Below are 21,057 nucleotides of genomic sequence, written 5' to 3' on the forward strand. Positions count from 1 at the left end.
TGTATGTGTGTGTTTTATGTGTGTGTGTGTGTGTGTGTTTGTGTGTATCTGAATGTATGTGTGTGTGTATATGTGTGTATCTGAATGTGTGTATATGTGTGTATGTGTGTGTGTACGTGTGTATGTGTGTACGTGTGTGTGTGTGTGTGTGTGTGTGTGTGTGTGTATCTGAATGTATGTATATGTGTGTGTGTGTATATGTGTGTATCTGAATGTATGTATATGTGTGTGTGTGTGTGTGTATGTGTGTGTGTGTGTTTGTGTGTATCTGAATGTATGTATATGTGTGTGTGTATATGTGTGTATGTGTGTGTGTATATGTGTGTATGTGTGTGATCAAAAATCAGTCAGGTTGTTATTCAAATTTTTTGAGACAATATCTTGCAGGGACGGATAGATATCTACACCCAAGTATGTAAAGGAATGCACCACCGGAATAAAACCAGAGAATGCTGCAGATCCAACCTGAGAATTGAGAGGGAGCAGACATGACTTTGTCCAATTAATTTTGTACCCTGATAGATTACTGAACTGATTAAATAAATTTAAAACGTGGGGGACTGATAGAACTGGATTGTCTAAAAATAGCAATATGTCATCTGCAAATAGAGATATATGATGTAGAGTGTTCCTAACCAATATAGGAAGTATAAGGTCTGACTGACGCACAGCTTGAGCAAGAGGTTCTAGAGACAAGGCAAACAGTAGAGGTGAAAGAGGGCAGCCCTGACGGGTGTCTCTTCCAATTAGGAATGATTGTGAACTTATCTGGCCAGTAAGAATGGTGGCTGAGGGATTAACATAGAGAATTTTAATCATGTTTATAAAGTTAGAGCTAAATCCTAAGTTATCTAGCACTGCCCATAAATAGTTCCACTCCAAATGGTCAAAAGCTTTCACTGCATCTAAAGAGAGAATAGCAGAGGAAGAAATCGACTGTTCGGATGAGGAGATTATGTGAAGTAGTCTACACAGATTGTCTGAAGCAGAGCGAGATTTAATAAACCCTGTTTGGTCACAATTGACAAGTTTGGACAAAAAGCCTTCTAAGTGGCAGGCTAAAACCTTTGCATAAATTTTAACATCTGTACCTAATAGAGAGAGTGGGCGGTAACTAGAACATAAAGTAGAGTCTTTATCTTTTTTTAACAGTAGAGATATAATGGCCATATTCATGTTTTGTGGAAAGGATCCTTGATCTATCGAATATTGCATCATAACTAACATAAGTGGCCCCAAATCGGACCAGAATGTCAAATAGAACTCAACTGGTATGCCATCTAGGCCTGGGGATTTCCCTTTGCTCATAACTTTGATCGATGACTCTAGTTCAATAAGTGATAAAGGTCTAGCTAAAAACTCAGAGTCTGAATCTGACAGATGTGGAAGGTTAAGAGAAGATAAAAAGGAAGTGTAGGATGTGGGTTCACATTTAGAGTTGGAGCTGTATAGTTCACAATAAAAGGAGCGAAAAGTGTTATTTATGCTCTTCTGGTCAGTCAGAACCTCACCCCTATGAGATTTCACCGCTGTAATATTAGCAAATTTTTCACTATTACATAGTCTTAGAGCCAGTAAATGGCTAGGTCTGCTACCTTGAAAGTAATAATTTTGTCTGGATCTTTGAATAAGAAATTTGGCTCTGTCTCTATATAGTAAATTAAGTTCTTTCCTAATAGTTTCAATTTTAACTGCCGTACGCTCCGAAAAAGTGTGTTGGTTTGTCTGTTCTAATGATCGGAGATTGGATTCCAGGTCAGAAATTTTCTTTCGATGAATTTTCTGGCAATGGGAAGCATATGGAATTGAAAAATTCCTTATAAAGCCCTTTGTCGCCTCCCACAATATCCGTGGGTCGTATACCGAGCCTTTATTGATGTCAATAAATTCACGTAGTTTACTTCTGAATTGATCACAAAAAGACTCATCTTTTAATAGACTGGTATTAAATCGCAATCTGGGTGCTCGTGAAGGACGCTGGATAATTGAAAGTTTCAAGAAATTAGTGCTATGGTCTGAGAGCGATAGAGGAGAGATGTCAACTTCACATATCATTGAAGTTAAGGAAGAGGAAGCAAAAATGTAGTCAATCCGTGAATATGATTTGTGTCTAGCTGAGAAAAAAAGTATATGTTTTTTGGGAGGGGTTGAATAATCGCCATAAATCTACTAGTGAAAAAGAGGTTATGCATTGGTTAAGGTGCTCAGTAGAAGCAATCTGGGAGTAAGAAAAATTGTCACTGGATCTATCAAGGTCATTGGACATTACAGCATTCATATGTGCACCCATTACTACCTCAAAGTCTGCTAGATCAGTGAGATAGGTAGATAATTCGGAGAAGAATGTTGGATCTGAGCTACATGGTGCGTAAACTTAGAGAAATGCTATCTTCCTATTCCCAACCATAGTCTTCATATAAGCTATTCTTCCAGCATTATCACCACTTCTATCTAAAATGGAAATATTTAAATGTCTTCTAACGATTATCAAAACACCTTTAGATTTATTGTCAGTTGCAGCAAAAGAAACCACCTCGTAGTATTTATTATTACATCTGTGAACATCATCCTTCTGCAAATCCAGCTTCCTGGATTAAAGCAATGTCAATCTTTTTTCGTCGCAGTAGCTCTAAAAAACTTGTACGCTTATGGGGGTCATTTAAACCATTAACATTACAACTCAGTATCTTAATTTCAGTCATAACTATCAAACAAATAAGTGAACCGAACCAATGGGACAAAGTAATACCACTGCAAATGAATTCTTATAAGTCTACCTTTAACCCAACCCTCCCTTACTGAAAAACCCAACAACCCACCGTAAACCCACCCCATAGAACTTTTACAAACTGGGGTGGAAACAAACAGTTGTCTCAATCAGTGACAGTAACATGACAGCCCGTATGATACTCTAGAACACCGCCATTAGTCCTATTATGAGAAAACAGAATAACTTCAAATTCGCCTGAGTAATAAAGAGGGATACAAAAACAAAAATAAGAAGTTTTAAATAAAGTGTATATACTCTCTATAATGAGGAAGTAACCATAAATAGTTAGGTCATGTATATTGGAAACTGTACATTAGTGATACCAAATTTCCTTACATGGAAAAACTCAACTTTAGAGCACATATTCTGGATTATAGTCATGTGAGAGACAAATTCGGTGCGCATTGCTGCTAATTCAGTTTTTAGAATGTCCTCAAACCACTTTATAGTGGCCGCCATGTTGTCCTCCATATCCGCTTGGCCTGCTGCGATTGGTGGTTTAGATTTCTTCTTAGTTGGCGGGGATGATGGTGAAGGATACGCGAGTTTCCGATTGTGTGACATCTACAAACCAGTGGCAAACAGAAAAAAACTACCCCGATGTACAAAAAGAAGACGAACAACAGTAAAAAAAGCACACTGAATGACAGTCATATAACCAATCAATGATGATCAATGATCTCCAGTTCCCACCAGTTTTTTTAGTTTTTTTCTGCTTTAGTTGAAACAGTATCATGACCTTTGTGTTTATTCATCATACACAAGTAACAAAGAAGCTTTGGTCAGTACGACAGTAGATCTCCATCAGTTTGTCATGTTCAGAGCAGATCTTCTCTTGGAGCTCTGCACAGGCTTCAACTAACTTGTGCTTCTTAAAGGCAGGAGACTGATAGTGAGGTTTAAGATGATCTTCACAATAGGAGGCCTGACAAACCAGACAGGACTTGACAGCTTTGTGTTTTCTCCCAGTGCAGGAATCACACTCCACATCTCCAGGTCCAGCAAAACAGTGAGCAGGAGAAGCAGCTTGGAGATCAGTCTTCTTCAGTTTCTCCACCACTTCAGTCAGAATGTTGTTCCTGTGTAGAACAGGCCTTGGAGTGAAAGTCTCTCTACACTGGGGGCAGCTGAAGACATTCTTCAGATCTTCTTGATCGCAGTGACCATTAATACACACCTTACAGAAACTGTGTCCACAAGGAGTACCAACTGGATCCTTCAGGAGATCCAGACACACTGGACAAATAAACTGATCCTGATCTACTGAAATCCTAGCTTCTGCCATTTTTCGTAGAGACTGAGAGAGAGAGAGAGAGAGAGAGAGAGAGAGAGAGAGTCATACAGTGTGTGACTGGGCATGGCTTAAAAAGGGAGGGAATTGAGGGGGGCTTTTTTTTCCTCTTTTTTTATTGGGTTTTACAAAAACAAAACAATTGCCAACACAGCATTAGTAAAGAATCATAAGAATTATTGACACATTAAATTTCAATAAAAAAAAACAGGGAAAAAAACTTTAGTTCACATTTAAGCTGGTTTGTAATAGATAAACAATCAGACCACCACCAGTCTACACCAAACGGGATATTAGCACCAAGCCAAACCATGAGTCTTATCAGTCCAAGGATGTTGAGCAATTTATCCTCTTAATCAGCTGGAAAAAGACCCTATATTTTACCAAATTCATTAGAAGAAGCCCATAATGAAAGTATCATCTTTACTAGGTTACAAACTTACTATACCATCAGTCTAAAACTCTGTTGGGAGGAATGAAAGCACTTTTATTAACCCATACATTAAACAAACAGGGAAAAGTAAGCACTACTTTACGGGTTTCAGGAAGCAGTAGTTCTTCATCCATCATTTGAAGTTCACCAGTGACTCAGCTGTTTGGACATCTAGGGGAAGTTCATTGAGGTCTGTGCAGGCCAGTGAATTTCCTCCACATCAAACTCGTTTATTCATGTCTTTATGGACCTTTTTTGTGCACTGGTGCTCAGTCATGTTAGAACAGGAAGGGGTCATCCCCAAACTGCTCCCACAATGTCTTGGTATACTGAAGCATTAAGAGGTCCTTTCACTTGAACTAAGGCGCCAAGCCCAACCACTGAAAAACAACCTCATACCATTATCCCTCCCTCCACCAAACTTTACACTTGGCACAATGCAGTTAGGTAAGTACTGTTCTCCTGGCAACTGCAAAACCCAGACATGCCATCAGATGGCCAGACAGAGAAGCATGATTCTTCACTCCAGAGAACACGTCTCCTCTGCTCTAGAATCCAGTGGTGGTGTGCATTACAACACTGCTTCCAACGCTTTGCATTGCACCTGGTGATGTACAGCGAATTTTACGAATGGATTTATTGCGAAGGTGGCAACCTATCACAGTACCATGCTTGAATTCAGTGAGCTCCTGAGAGTGACCCATTCTTTCACAAATGTTTGTAGAAGCAGTCTGCATGCCTAGGTGCTTGATTTTATTCACCTGTGGCCATGGAAGTGATTGGAACACCTGAATTCAATGATTTGGAGGAATGTTCCAAAACTTTTGTAAATATAGTGTAGCTGATGGAGTACATGGTAAAATAAAACAATGTGCCTCCATTCAAGATTCAAGATTCAAGAAGCTTTATTGTCATTTCAACCACATATATCTGACGCAGTACATAGTGAAATGAAACAACGTTTCTCCAGGACCTGGTGCTACAGAAACATACAACATAGAGTTCAAACACAAAAGACAACACAGAGCTAGGACAGAAGTTTGTCCAAGCCACATAAAGTGCAAAGTATGCAGCTAGGTGCAAACAGAGCAACAACAAGACAGTGCAAAAACAATAAGTACAAAAAGACAACACAAAAACACAGGACACTTGCGAAAAAAAAGAAAAAGAACATGTGCAGTGAAATGTAGATGAAATGAAATAAAGTTAAATGTGCAACTTTGAGAAACTGTAGAAAACAACATATAACTAATAACATATATGTTTGTAGTGGCCTGAAAACATGTATTGTGCAAAAATACAGTAGCAATGCAAAATAGAAATTAACATAAATATAAATATAGATATAGCAGCAGATGAAATAAACACAAGGGTTGAGGTAGTGCAATAAGTAATAAACAATGTAAATTATGTGTGTGTGTGTGTGTCCACACAGGTGAGAGAGAGAGTGTGTGTGTGTGTGTGTGTGTCCACACAGGTGAGAGAGAGAGTGTGTGTGTGTGTGTGTGTGTCCACACAGGTGAGAGAGAGTGTGTGTGTGTGTGTGTGTGTGTGTGTAAGACCCATGTATCCATGACCATTGTGCTACATAAAACAATATAAAACTACATAGAACATCACAGAGCCAAGGACTATAATGTAAGTTAACTTAGCCACATAAATTGCATAGTGTGCAACCTGTTGCAAATAGTGCTGAAAGAGGTTTATTGGGCTGAACAAGATGTTATCTGTAGAGTAGGTGGTCAAGGTTCCGCAGATGAAGCAGGCATGGTTTGGCAATGGTAAAATGCCAGCTGCTCAGTTCAGGGGTTATGATGGGTCTGACAAGTATTCAGTTTAAATGCTTTATATATGTGCTTTATATATGTGGAAATTAATTGAGATATTCCTGGAAGAAGGAGCCACCTTAGTTTAGGATCAGATCTTGATTAAGGCAAATTGCATGACAAGCTCTAGTCTTTCAGGGGGTATCTTTGTATGCACTTGAAACCCCCTTGATTTTTTTGAGTAACTGGCTCCTAGAGTGTCTGGGGTCACATTAAATTTAGAGCAATAGAGATATCTCATCAATAAACAGGTAATTTGCCCATGAGGCCCGTAGAGCAAAGCAGAATTTTCAATAAGTCAATATTAAGTAAAATATATAAAATATATAAAATATGTCAATATTATATACACCTGCTAAAATCTGGCTCCTTAGGCTTCTTGGGAATAGTTGCAGCTCCTGGAATGGAAGAGGCTCTGCAGGAGGATGCATGGAGCTCTGTTGAGGCAATAAAATGTCAAGGCAATGTCTCTAGGCTGTGGCCTTAGCTGGGGCAGGGCTAGGCAGCAGAAGAGGTGGAGTTGGAACAATGTAATAAGGTGTGAGGAAAAAGGAAAACAAAAATAGAATAGTGATGTTATAAAGAGTATAGAGAATACAACCCCTGGCAAAAAGTATGGAATCACCATTCTTGGAAGATGTTCATTCAATTGTTTAATTGTGTAGAAAAAAAGACAGTCACAGACATGCCACAAAACTATTTTCATTTAACATTCCAACCTTCTGGCTTTATGAAACACTTACAAAAATAAAAAAGAAAGAAAATTGTAGTCAATTGCAACTGTTTTTACAGATCAAACAGAGCAAAAAAATATGGAATCACTCAATTCTGAGGAAAATATTATCTAATCACCATATACTTTGCAGTTCTAAAACAAACACCTGTATCCGATTACATCTGCTAATTAGTCTGCAGTTAAAAAAGAGTGCTTGCACACCTTAAGGCCTGGTCACACTACAAGACTTTAACCGTCGGCAGATCGCTTTGCTGTTCAGACTACATGACTTCACTGTATGTCTTTTTGTCCTTGTGGTGTTCACACTACGTGACGCTTGGTAAATGATCCACAAGAGAGGGGTCGCACACCACACGATCTGACAACAACTCTTGTCGTTCAACGCCGTCTCCAAACCACGTTTTGTCACGAAAACACACGCGACAGGTGGATCCGGAAATGACGCGAGACTTTCGGTAGAGGTTTGTTTTGAAAATGGACATCGGCAGGAGTCTCGCTCTAGATAAATGTTAATTTATTAAAATAAATGTTGTGTTCACACTATTTCCGAAGCCATGTTGCTGCTGCTGCTTTTCTTCCGGTGACCTCAACTCTGTTGACTTGCTCTCTCATTGGCTGGAGGTCGCAGCTACAATTGACACCACGTGATGTGGAGTCGGCCGACCGTCCCAGATATTTAACATGTCAGATATCTGGATTTTGTCAGCGACGCGTCAGTGAGCCTCTTTGATGCGTCGTTGAGTAGATCACACATAAAGATTGCCGAGTGCTGATCACCCGCTGATTTTCCCACGATCACAGACCAATCTGTCAGCCAGCTCGTTAATTTGCAAATCGGGCTTAAATCAGGCTTAAAATCCTGTAGTTTGAACTAGGCTTTAGTGAGCTGTTAAACCAAGCTGATTGACATAAATCATGGCTTCAACACGAGAGATGTCAGTTGAAACAAAGGAGAGGATTATAAAACTTTTGAAGAAGGTAAGTCTTCACAGAATGTTGCAAAAGATGTTGGTTGTTCCCAGTCAGCTGTGTCTAAAATCTGGACCAAGTACAAATCAAATGGGAAGGTTGTAAAAGGGAAGCATACTGGTAGACCATGGAAGACATCAAAGTGTCAAGATAGAAAACTTAAAGCAATTTGCCTTGAAAACAGAAAATGCACAACAAAACCAATGAGGAACAAATGGGCAGAAAGTGGAGTCAATGTCTGTGACCGAACTGTAAGAAATCGCCTAAAAGAAATGGGATTTACATCCAGAAAAGCCAAACGAAAACCATCATTAACATCTAAACAGAAAAAAACAAGGTTTCAGTGGGATAAAGAAAAGCAATCATGGACTGTGGACTGGATGAGAGTGATATTCATTGATAAATCACGAATCTGCGAATCTGCATTGGGCAGGGTGATGATGCTGGAACTTTTGTTTGGTGCCGTTCCAATGAAATTTATAAAGAGGTTGTATGTCAGGTAAAGGTATGGGAGAGATGACAGTCATTACATCCTCAATAAATGCACAAATTTATATTAAGATTTTGGACACTTTTCTTATTCCATCAATTGAATGATGATGACATCATTTTTCAGGATGATAATGCATCGTGCCATAGGGCAAAAGCTGTGAAAACTTTCCTTCAAGAAAGACATATAATGTCAATGGCATGGCCTGCAAATAGTCTGGTCCTCAATCCAATTGAAAATCTATGGTGGAAATTAAAGAAAATGGTCCACAACAAGGCTCCAACCTGCAAAGCTGATCTGGCAACTGCAGTAAAAGAAAGTTGGAGCCGGATTGATGAAGAATGCTGTTTGTTGATAGTTGAATCTATGCCTCAGAGAATTCAAGCTCTTATAAAAGCCAGAGGTGGTGCAACAAAGTACTAGTGGTGTTTTTCTTTGGTGATTCCATAATATTTTCCTCAGAATTGTGATTTCATATTTTTTTCCTCTGTTTGATCTGTAAAAACAGTTGCAATTGACTACAATTTTCTTTCTCTTTTATTTTTATTTTAAGTGTTTTATGAAGCCAGAAGGTTGGAATGTTGAATGAAAATAGTTTTGTGGCATGTCTGTGATTGTTTTTTTTTTCTACATAATTAAACAATTGAATGAACATTTTCCAAGAGTGGTGATTCCATACTTTTTGCCAGGGATTGTAATAAAGAGTAAGCAGGTGGTGCAGGGAACTCAGCTTCTGTGTCTTAGTGAATGTCAGTTATGATTGCTGATGTCAATGGCACAGGCAATGTCCCACTAGCCAGTGGGTGTGGAAGGGACTAACAACACCCTCTATTATGTGCTTTAACCCCTAAATTGTATTGTGATTGGCACCAGCAGATACTGTCCCATGCACACAGTTCACCTCCACACATTATTATTTTTTAATGCCTCAGCTTGAACCAGGCACTAGTGGACTGAGGTGGGGTTACAGCCTGAACCCACCAATAAGTGATATGTACACCCTTGAATACTCACCATTATATGGTACGTCCCAAGCACAATCAGATGTGCTCTGTGGCACAGTGGGGATCTGGCCCAATGCCCTAATATCATGCATCATTGGTCCTAGAAATGCCTGGGGTTCCCCGGAATGCATGAAGGAACATGAAACTGGTTTAAAGGGAATTGGCTCAAGGTGGCTCACAAATGGCAGCTGTTTGGCTACAAGCAGGTTTACCCCAATAGAGTTCGACTGAGTGGATTGACCACTGTGAATATGGTCAGCTCCATGCTTCCACAGCATGATCAAAGAGGTCTAATGTCTCCGTGTGGGGCTTGGCTGTGGTGTGTGCTTCTGGAGAACTGACCAACTGGACCAGGCTCCAAAGCACCTGCCAGTTCTCTGGGACAACTCAAAAGGGCTCTTTATTGGCCCTCACTACATTTTTTTCACCTTTAAAGTAAAAATAATTATATGGTGGTTGCATAAGTATGCACAGTATTTTATAAACAGGGTTGTGGCTGAGTTGGCTCTGAGTTGGCACACTTGGGCTTATGTAAAGTAGGAGTTAGCATACACCTGCCAGAAATTAAAGTGATCATGATTAACTCTAAATATAGTGCTGATGTTTTTGTAAGATGTTCTTCCCAAATGCATCCTACAGCAAAAGTCATGGTCCACAAATAAGGAATATATTTTATTATAAAGTATTATTTTATATATTCAATATCAATATTCAATATCAAAAATGGTTTTTGCACGTAGTAGGGTGTTTCCAGCAGCAGCACAAAAAGAAGCAGCAGTTTGATTTTTATTATTCAGTTTTTTTATATCTGAAAAAAAAACAAGGAAGATATCAGATCAGTTTAAAAAGCTATTAATAGTACATCCCGATAAAATTGTTTTTCCTTGCTTTTTTTAAAAAAAAAAATTTACATGCTGTATTGAGACTATGTAAGTCATTAATCTATGAATTAGATTTATAATAATCATCATCATGATCATCACTATCTGTTTCTGCACCAAACTATCCCCACTGTAGCACAAAACAATATTAAATCGGACACCAAGGTTTAACTTTTACTAAACACGTGTTTTAATTCTTCATTTTGGATCATATAACCTCAAAACTGAATCTAAATTAAGTAAACAGAACCCAGCGTATAGAGGCTGAGTGAATGTGGTGTGGACTCTGTGGAGGAGCCTCATCGTGTCAGAGATGCTGTAGAAGGACAGAGTTCCTGCTCTGTGATCCACATACACTCCTATTCTGGAGGATGCTGGACCTCGGAGCTCAGTCTTAATGTTGTTGTGCCAGAAAAAGACAGAGGAAGGAGAACACTGCAGACTCCAGGACTGACTGTTGCATCCAAACAAACACTCCTTACCCAGTCCTTTCCTGCTGATCTCTTTATATGAGACTGATATGAACACCTTGCTGTTCCACTCCACCTCCCAGTAACAGCGTCCACACACACTCTCCTTACACAACACCTGAGGCCAGGAGTCAAATCTCTCTGGATGATCAGAGTATTGTTGTTGTGTCATTCTGCGTGTCACCACTCTGTTCTTCTCAGACAGAATGAGTATAGGATGTTCTGTGTTTGGATCCAGAGTCAGATAACAGAAATCTAAAGTAATAAAATGTTCACAGGTTAGATGTTAATCACAGGATTTTTTAAAAGAGTGTGTGAGACACCTGTCTGTGTTTCTATCCTCCTAATGCTGCTCTCTGTGAAATATTTTTTAAAAATTTCATTTTAAACACTACCCAGCATCAGTCAACAGGTAAAAATGGTTCAGATAAATAATACACATACTTTGTATGTGTGTCTGTGTGTGTGTGTTTTGTACACTTACACAGCATAAAATCTTTTCTGATCTTTAGTTCTGAGGGTAAAATCATCTGAACTGCTGCAGCTGTGGAGACACAGAGACAAAATGAAGACGGAAAAATGATGTGGAAACAGTTTAAAGAATGAATGTGATAAAATTGGATTCCTCATTTTTTTAAGACATGTCAACATCACCATCTCAGTACGATGACTTTTACTTTAGGCTTCAGCTACAAATTTCTCCAAAAAGATTTTGCTTTGTTTTTCTGCTAAATTTATCTTGATGTCATTTACAAGGCTGATGCTGATACTCTGTGATTTTATGCAGTCTTGTTCCTCCTTACTTCTTATTTCTGTTAGATGAATTTTTATAGCTCTCTTTACTGCAGATTCAGAAAAAATGTTTACTTGTTTACCTTGTGGACGGATTTTGTTGAATTCTTCCTCACAGATTTGCTTGACTCGTTCTTTCAGATCTGAGAGAGATTTCCTCACTCCATCAAATGAGAGATGTTGATTGACAGTGAAGCTGGGTGAGTCTTCACATCCAGGAGAGACACAGAGAGACGGGAAACTCTACAGAGAGGAAACACATCATAGAGAAGGGGAAAAGTGTAGGAGAGGAACGAATGAAGCTCAGACTGAATCAGACCAAAGACACACTTGTGATCTCAGACAGGAACATTTCTTCTTGCTGTAATGAGCTTTTAGGAGGAAACTTTGTGAGGAACAGCGCCCTCTGTAGATCAGACAGTGAGAGTTACCTGGAGGAAGTGGATGTCATCATGTATCTGTAAAAACTGCTCCAGCTCAGTGACTCTCCTCTTGAGATCAGCAATCTCCTGCTCCAGTTGATTCAGGAGTCGTTCAGCTCGACTCACTTCAGCTTTCTCCTGAGCTCTGATCAGCTCCTTCACCTCAGAGCGCTTTTTCTCCATGGAGCTGATCAGCTCAGTAAAGATCCTCTCACTGTCACCTACTGCTGCCTGTGAACGCATCTGTTAGAACACACACACACACACACACACAATATTAAGTATTATTTAAATATCAGATATCAATTCTTTCTACTGTGACCCCATAATATCCATATTGTGTGTCTCTCACCTTAATAATGTCCACAGTCTGTTTCAGCTCCTGCACCTTCTTCTGCTTCTCCTGGATCCTCTGCTGGGATTTCATCTGCTCCTCCTTTAGCTCATTCTGAGACCAAATGAAATATATTTAATTATTCCAGCATCAGGAAATCAGAATGTCAATAATAACTTAAGCTAAATATAATATAATATAATATAAACACAAACTAAAAAAACAGCGACATTACATATTGTATTATGAGTTTACATGTAAATCCAAATCCAGAATACACAGTGTACACAAGATCACACACACATGCTCACACAAGTACATTTGTGTGGGTTCATTTCTTTTTTCAAGTAATAGTAAGCAAATCTGAATATACCTACATTACAGTGTATTAGAAATAAACCCAATTAAACTGTTTCTAATGTAAACACTGTATTAACACTGTTCTAGCACTTCTCCATTCATGTGTCTACAGTACTTTACCTGGAGAGTATCATATGAATAATATTGGGTGTTGGCTGTGCGGTCTGACCAGATTAACACTTCTAACCAGCAACCATTTAACATTTTCATTTTATAGTCTATGATAATCACATAAAATAAATTTAATATCAGCTGAACAGAAATTAGATTAGAAATAGAATTTATATAAATTGACTTGGAAAATAATAATATTGTCCAGTTCTCACCTGTTTTTCAGTTCTTTCTGTTTTAGCTGAAACAGTATCATGTCCTTTGTGCTGATCCATCGTACACAAGTAACAGATGAAGCTTTGGTCAGTACGACAGTAGATCTCCATCAGTTTGTCATGTTCAGAGCAGATCTTCTCTTGGAGCTCTGCACAGGCTTCAACTAACTTGTGCTTCTTAAAGGCAAGAGACTGATAGTGAGGTTGAAGATGATCTTCACAATAAGAAGCCAAGCAAACCAGACATGTCCGGAGAGCTTTGCGTTTTCTCCCAATGCAGGAATCACATTCCACAGACATTTCAGTCTTCTTCAGTTCCTCCACCACTTCAGCCAGCATATTGTTCCTGCGTAAAGCAGGCCTTGGACTGAATGTCTCTCTACACTGGGGGCAGCTGTACACACTCCTCTGATCTTCTTTATCCCAGAAGCCATTAATACACACCTTACAGAAATTGTGGCCACAGGGAGTAGTCACTGGATCCTTCAGGAGATCTAGACACACTGGACAGCTGAACTGATCCTGATCTGTGGAAGTACCAGCCTCAGCCATTTTCTGTGAGTTTTACACTGAGAAAGCGAGAAAGAATGAGAGGGGGGGGGGATGAGTAAGGGAGGTACAAAGGGAGGGGCAGAAGGCAGGCCACTGAGGTTCTTAAGTTTCGTTTCCTTTGAAATGAGCTTTCTGGTTTTGTTTGTGGTGTAGAGTGAGAGAGATAGTGGGTGTGACTTTAAACACACAGTTCAGGTGTATAGAATTTTTAAAGTGTAAATGAGCTTCCCTGTTATTTAAAGATTCAGGTGGGTTGAAGATTGATTTCCTATAAATATCTGTTTCCTGATCACATATTGCATATTTGAATGTGTTTATATCATTGCTGGAATGTTTCTGTATTAAAGCATAATTGACATCACGGATTCATTCAACACCAGATGACACCTATTTTCACAAAAGTATATCTGAAATAAATTATGTAACAATAAGAAATGTACAAAAGTAAGGATAGTCAATTTCTTGAGTCTAAATCCAACTAGTGAACAAAGTATTTGTGACTACAGATACCTCAGTGTTCACATCACGCAGGACCTGTCATGGTCCTGTCACATCAACATTGTGGTGAAAAAGGCCCGGCAGTGTCTCTACCATCTCAAACACTTGAGAGACTTTAGACTGCCCTCTAAGGTGCTTAGGAACTTTTACTCCTGCACCATAGAGAGCATCCTGACGGGAAACATTACAACCTGGTTCGGGAACAGCACCATGCTCGACAGACGAGCTCTTCAGCTGAGCGCATCATTCAATTCAATTCAATTCAATTTATTTTGTATAGCGCCTTTTACAATGAACATTGTCTCAAAGCAGCTTTACAAAAGAAGAAAAACAGAGACAGGGGAGGGGAAAAAAATTAAAATAAAATAAATAAATAAAAATAACTAAATAACTAGAAATAAAAGTAAATCATTAAATTTAATAATTAAACTATTTTATCCCTAATGAGCAAGCCTGTGGCGACGGTGGCAAGGAAAAATGCCCTGGGATGGAATAAGGAAGAAACCTTGAGAGGAACCAGGCTCAGAAGGGAACCCATCCTCCTTTGGGTGACACTAAACAGTAAATAATGTAACTGTAACTGATTAATGTCCTTTCTACAACAGCAATCAATGGCCCATGAGGAACTATTAGGTCAGTGTAGTTTCTGAGGTCATTATAGACACTAATTCTTTGCTGTCACAAGCTGACAGATGTAATGGCAGATCTGTGACTGTATGAAAGTCCCCAAGTGGCTCTGTCCATGGCTATCTCCTGGTCCCCACAGATCCATCCACAGCATCAGTGGGCACCAACAAGCGACAAGACTCCAACCAGGGGTAGGGCAGTGGTCAGAAAGAGAAAGATATTAAGTATGATTCTGATCATGTGATGTTTAAGACAATGTAGATTATGTGTAAAGTGCAAGCAGGGACTCCGGCAAGACTAGCTATGACAGCATAACTAAAAGGGAGAGCCAGAAGGTCACAGACATGAAGGCTTCCCGGGACATAAGGCGTCCAACCACTTCACAGTCAGCAAACCTGAGCGACTTGCAAGGGTGGTAAGATGACAGCATCCAAACATCCCAGTACACCAAACACTCTATGACCATGAACCTTCCAGATCTGCTCCTTTACCTAAGAACTATATATTAAAAGCTCGACTAAACAAATGTGTCTTTAGCCTAGACTTAAACACTGAGACTGTGTCTGAATCCCAAACACTAATTGGAAGGCTGTTCCATAACTTTGGGGCTTTGAAAGAGAAAGCTCTGCCCCCTGCTGTAGCCTTTGCTACTTGAGGTACTACTAAGTGACCAGCACCCTTTGATCAGAGTAGGCGTGGCGGATCATAAAAGACTAAAAGATCGCCCAAGTACTGCGGCGCAAGACCATTTAGTGCTTTATAGGTTAGTAACAGGATTTTATAATCAATGCGATATTTGACTGGGAGCCAATGTAGTGTAGCTAAAATAGGAGTGATGTGTTCATATCTTCTGGTTCTAGTTAGGACTCTAGCTGCTGCATTCTGGACTAACTGGAGCTTGTTTATGCTCCTACTGGAACATCCAGACAGTAAGACATTACAATAATCCAACCTAGAGATAACAAAAGCATGAACTAGTTTCTCTGCATCATGAAGTGACATCATATTTCTTATCTTAGCGATATTTCTGAGATGGAAGAAGGCTACCCGAGTGATATTATCTACATGAGCATCAAACAAAAGACCAGAGTCAATAATCACACCAAGATCTTTTACTGCTGGACAAGATGAAACTGAAAGACCATCCACCATTACTCTGTAATCAAAAAGCTCACTTCTAGCTGCATGTGGTCCTAGTACAAGCACCTCTGTCTTGTCCGAATTAAGCAGGAGGAAGTTAGTGGCCATCCAGTGTCTAATGTCCTTTACACATTTTTCTACTTTAATAAGCTGGTGTCTCTCATCTGATTTAGCTGAGACATATAGCTGTGTGTCATCTGCATAACAGTGGAAGCTAATACCATGTTTATGAATAATTGCACCAAGGGGTAGCATATATAGGGAAAAATCAGTGGGCCTAAGACAGAACCTTGTGGAACACTGAACATAACCTTGGTATGCATAGAGAAGTCACCATCTAGATCTACAAACTGATATCGGTCAGTCAAATAAGACCTGAGCCAGGAGAGGGCTGTTCCTTTAACACCAACAACATGTTCCATGCAGGTCTGAACATAACTGCTGTGCTACAGCCTTTTCTAGGATCTTGGAGATAAAGGGCAGGTTTGATATCGGTCTATAGTTAGACAGCTGACAGGGGTCGAGGTCCGGTTTTTTAATCAAGGGTTTTATAACTGCTAGCTTAAAGGATTTAGGCACATAGCCAGTGCTTAGGGAAGAATTACTGATTTTTAGAAGGGGTTCGGTAGCTACTGGTAATATCTGTTTAAGGAAAGATGTGGGTAAAGGATCTAGGATGCATGTAGAGTTTTGAAGAGGAAATTAGTGAAATTAGATCAGGCTCTTGAAGTGGAGTGAAGCACTCTAAGCTCTGATCAGAAATAGCTATATTATCTAAGGAATTATCTAACAAATAATTTGGTTTTAAATTAGTAGACTAAATTTTTGCCTGATATTGTCAATTTTTTTCATTGAATAAATTCATGAAGTCATTGCTGCTAAATATAGATAGTGTGCGCTTTTCTACAGTGGTTTTACTCCTAGTTAGTTTTGCTACAGTACTAAATAAAAATTTAGGATTGTTTTAGTTATTTTCAATTAGGGCAGAGAGATACACTGATCTAGCAGCACTAAGAGAATTTTTGTATTCTCAGAAGGCTTTCCTTCCATGCTAACTGAAATGCTGCTAATTTAGTTTGACGCCATTTACGCTCTAGTTTCCTAGCTGATTGTTTTAAAGCTCGTGTGTGGTCGTTGTACCAGGGTGCTAGTTTCTTCTCTTTAATTATTTTCCATTTAAGTGGAGCTACAGTGTCTAGGGTGTTCTGAAACATTGACTCCAGGTAATCAGTCGCCTGGTCAAGTTCTGTGGGGTCAGAAGGTGAACCAATCGTGTGATAATTCTGGGAGACTATCGGTAAATCTCTCTGCAGTAGCAGACGTAAATGTACGCTTCATACAGTAACGCAGCAATTCGAGCGACTCGTGTCTAAGACGCATTTTAAATGAAACTAGATAATGATCTGAGATAGCTTCCGACTGTGGAAGAGTGACTATGTTTTCTATATTTAATCTGAATGTAAAAATGAGATCCAGAGTGTGACCTCCATTATGAGTGGGTCCTATTACATTTTGATTAACACCTAATGAATCTAAGATGGACACACCTGCTGTTCTCAGAGGGTCTTCTTGCTTATCAAAATGAATGTTGAAGTCTCCTACTATTAATGCTTTGTCTAAAGAAACAACAAGGTTTAAAGTAAAATCTCCAAATTCACTGAGGAATTCAGAGTATGGCCCTGGGGGTCTGTAAATAACAATTAGTGGAACTGACTCTGTGAACTTATTATTTGTAGCTGCATGCATTAGGTTAGTATAAAGAACTTCAAAAGTGTTGATGTCTGGATTTTTGTGTGGCGCCTAGCTTATTATCATGAATAACTGCGACACCTCCTCCCCTGCCTGTTAGACGCGGTTGGTGCATATAGCTAAAACCAGGTGGACAAGCTTCATTTAAGGCTACATACTCGTTTTGTTTAATCCATGTTTCTGTTAAACAAAGAACACTAAACTCCTGATCAGTAATCAGTTCATTAATAATAAGTGCTTTAGTTGACAGAGATCTTATATTTAACAGTCCTAGCTTCAGATCAAAGGTGCTGGCTGTGCATTCACTATCATCTAGTTTTTTGTTAATCAGGTTACTAAAACAAATTTTCTGATTTCTGTTAAAACATTTTCGTTTGGTTCGGGGAACAGACGCAGTCACAATGTTATGAACCCTGTGTGATGACTCTTTGCAGCCAGCAGATGGTTGGATTAACTTGCTTGTCTGCTCCCTGGCCCTGGCCCTGGATTGTCACCGATTAACTAGATCTGCTCTAAGACTATGTGCTATGCTGCAAGAAATGAGAGCAGCACCCTCCCGAGTGGGATGGACACCGTCCCGTCCTAACAGGCCAGCCTTGCCCTCAAAAGAGCTCCAATTGTCTATGAAGCCCACATTGTTTTCGGAGCACCACCTGGACATCCAGCAGTTCAGCGACCATAACCTGCTGTAAGCTACATCACCATGCCACATTGGGATGGGGCCAGAGCATACTACAGCATCGGACATCGCCTTCGCTAATTTACACACGTCTACAACATTACTCTTAGTAACCTCAGACTGACGAAGGTGTATATCATTAGCTCCTACATGGAAAACTATCTTCAAGAACCTGTGCTTGCCTAGGACCCTAAGATTACCTGCAATGTCCGGCGCCCTGGCTCCCGGAATACACCTAACCTGTGCTGCTGGAGCCCCTAAAGGCCTAGCTAATTTCACATGCCTTAAAATGGAGTCTCCTATAACCAGAGCTCTTTCAGGTTTCTCAGCGGGTTCTTCACTGAGGAGAGCAAACCTGTTAGACATGTGAAGCGGAGAGGAGTGGTGCTCCTGTATGCAAGCCTTAGCGTTAGCCTTGGCTTTGCAACTATGCCGCCGAGTCTTCACCCATTTTTTGATAAGTTGCTAAAAACAGTTGTTTGCCATTGTGTACAAGCTTTCAGTGATGCTAATAGCCATTGTAACTGCTACTATAAGGAGAATAGTTGTTTATGTTATGATAATTTATAATGTGATATTAGTCAAGACACAAACACTGAATATTGCTGTTTTGTTTTCATCACAGTTTTCACCACAAATGTTAATGAGGAAGAGTGACAGTAAATGAATCAACCTTACTAAGACTGTCTTCATTGGCTATGGTTTAACTTGGTGTTTAGTCAGAGTTTCAACACACTGCATGAGAACACTATAGTGAAAAGGCAGCATTTGATGTCGAAGTGGTTAAGATGGCCACAAGCAACAAGTCGTCTGTGTGCAGCACTAGAAGCAGTAAATCATCCACATCATTGGCAAGTGCAGCCCGTGCCCGGGCCAGAGCTGAAGCCGCCAAAGTGATAGCATCATATGTCAGCCAAGAGGCTAAACTGAAATTGGAGAAAGCAGCAAAAAAAGCTCAAAATCAGCTGGAAACAGTAAGAATAGACACTGAGCTGAAAGTGTTAATGCTTCAACAGGAAGCTGACGCAGCCACTATGGAGGCACAAGTGCTGGAAGATGCTAAATTAGCAATGCATGCTGCAGTTGAGAGAGGAGGATCTGAATCAGAGAAAGTAAAATTTGAACGTACCAATGAATGTCAATTCTCTAATCAAACATGGAGTCCACCTGTGAAAGATGCTTCACGCACACAGTCTATCAACAACAGGCCAAAGTCTGAGAAAGCTGATAGTACGCACTTACCTGCAAAAAACCTTCATTGCACCTGCTATCTGATCAGTCTGCAGGTGCGATGAAGTCGGCAGTGTCGGCCGGCTAGGTTTTGTTTTTAGTCTAGCACGGACACCCGCCTTGCCGTGCTTCCGCTTTCACACGCACTGCTTCTGTCGACTCTTCTCCCGGCCACCGGTATCAGGACAATCACAGGACAATAGCACCATTTTTGGTCCGGAGTGGCCGCTGCATGCTACTGCTGTGCTGCCATCTTGACTCTGGTGAAATGGTGAAGCGCATCCACTCAGTGCATGTCAGCAACCCCAATCTTGCTTTACACAAAGCATGGGAAAGACTACGTGAGTGCTATGCTGTCCCAGAAATCATTGAAACGTCACAGTTTCAGCGATTGGACAGTTTTCCTAGGATTCCAGCTAAAGACCATGCCAAATTACGTGAACTTGGGGATTTGAAATCCAAGATGCTAAAGAAGATGGTCATCTAGCAGGTCTCTCATACCTTGAGACTTTACATGGAATTGCACCAATCATAGATAAGCTTCCATATGGAGTTCAGGACAAGTGGGTGACTTCTGGGTCATGGTATAAAGAACAAAATCATGGTCACTTTCCTCCCTTTGAGTATTTCTGTAACTTTGTGTGCTATGAAGCAAAGAAGCGAAATGACCCTAACTTTATGCATCAAAGTAGTACTACAATAACTGTGAAACCAGATGGATCCATTGTGAAGGGTTTCCATACCAACAAACCCATCTCAGTGCACAAAACAGATGTGGGTGCGGCCAATGACGACCCTAACAAAATCTGTCCATTACACAATAAACCACACCCCTTGAAAAAATGCAAAACATTCAGAAACAAACTCCTCGATGACAGAAGAAGGAGAAAGGAATATGTTTTAAATGCTGTTCTTCAGTTTCTCACCTTGGAATGCAAGTCTTCGATGAAATGCTCTGAATGCAGCAGCACCAGTCATGATGCAGCCATGCACCCTGACCCATTGCCTCATGAAGTCAAGGCTCCATTCACCATCACAAGAGAATGTCAGGGAGGGAGAAGATCATTCTGAGAAGACTGTTGTCAATACAAGCTGTACAGAAGTTTGTGGACCAGGTCAGTGGGGCCGCTTATGCTCAAAAATCTGCCTTGTAAAGCTGTACCCAAAGGGTTCTAAGGACATGGCTATCAAAGCCTAGGTAATTCTAGATGACCAGAGTAATCGTTTGTTAGCCAGACCAGAATTCTTCGAGTTGTTCAATGTGAAAAGCAAACAATTCTCATATCATCTCAGAACTTGCTCTGGCATTATAGAAACATCTGGCAAGAAAGTAGAAGGATTCCAGATTGAGTCCCTGGATGGGAAAGTCCTCATCTCTCTTCCACCACTCATTGAATGTCATGAGATCATGAACAATCGGTCTGAGATTCCAATGCCAAGTGCAGTTCTTTACCAGCCTCATCTCCGACACATTGCCA

General features: G+C 40.0%; 1 protein-coding gene across 1 annotated transcript; it reads right to left on the minus strand.

The window, feature by feature from the left end:
* Positions 1-10,228: 10,228 nt before the first annotated feature.
* LOC131368169 (E3 ubiquitin/ISG15 ligase TRIM25-like) lies at positions 10,229-13,690 on the minus strand. Its single transcript, XM_058414118.1, has 6 exons — positions 13,105-13,690; positions 12,437-12,532; positions 12,094-12,327; positions 11,746-11,905; positions 11,355-11,414; positions 10,229-11,125 (listed from the first exon to the last, which is right to left on the minus strand). The coding sequence occupies exons 1-6, from the start codon at positions 13,654-13,656 to the stop codon at positions 10,599-10,601; spliced, it is 1,629 nt and encodes a 542-aa protein (XP_058270101.1). The 5' UTR covers positions 13,657-13,690; the 3' UTR covers positions 10,229-10,598.
* Between the last annotated feature and the right edge of the window lie 7,367 nt (positions 13,691-21,057).

Source organism: Hemibagrus wyckioides, linkage group LG17 (genome assembly GCF_019097595.1).
Source record: "Hemibagrus wyckioides isolate EC202008001 linkage group LG17, SWU_Hwy_1.0, whole genome shotgun sequence".
NCBI classification, from domain to species: Eukaryota; Metazoa; Chordata; class Actinopteri; order Siluriformes; family Bagridae; genus Hemibagrus; species Hemibagrus wyckioides.

What these genes read in the sequence shown, in the direction of transcription:
- LOC131368169 (XM_058414118.1), bottom strand. Translation starts at nt 13,656, where the DNA reads ATGGCTGAGGCTGGTACTTCCACAGATCAGGATCAGTTCAGCTGTCCA. An exon ending in CAACAAAATCCGTCCACAAG is followed by an intron (nt 11,415 to 11,745) that starts GTAAACAAGTAA and finishes GTGTCTCCACAG; the next exon opens with CTGCAGCAGTTCAGATGATT. An exon ending in CAGAAAAGATTTTATGCTGT is followed by an intron (nt 11,126 to 11,354) that starts GTAAGTGTACAA and finishes TTATTACTTTAG; the next exon opens with ATTTCTGTTATCTGACTCTG.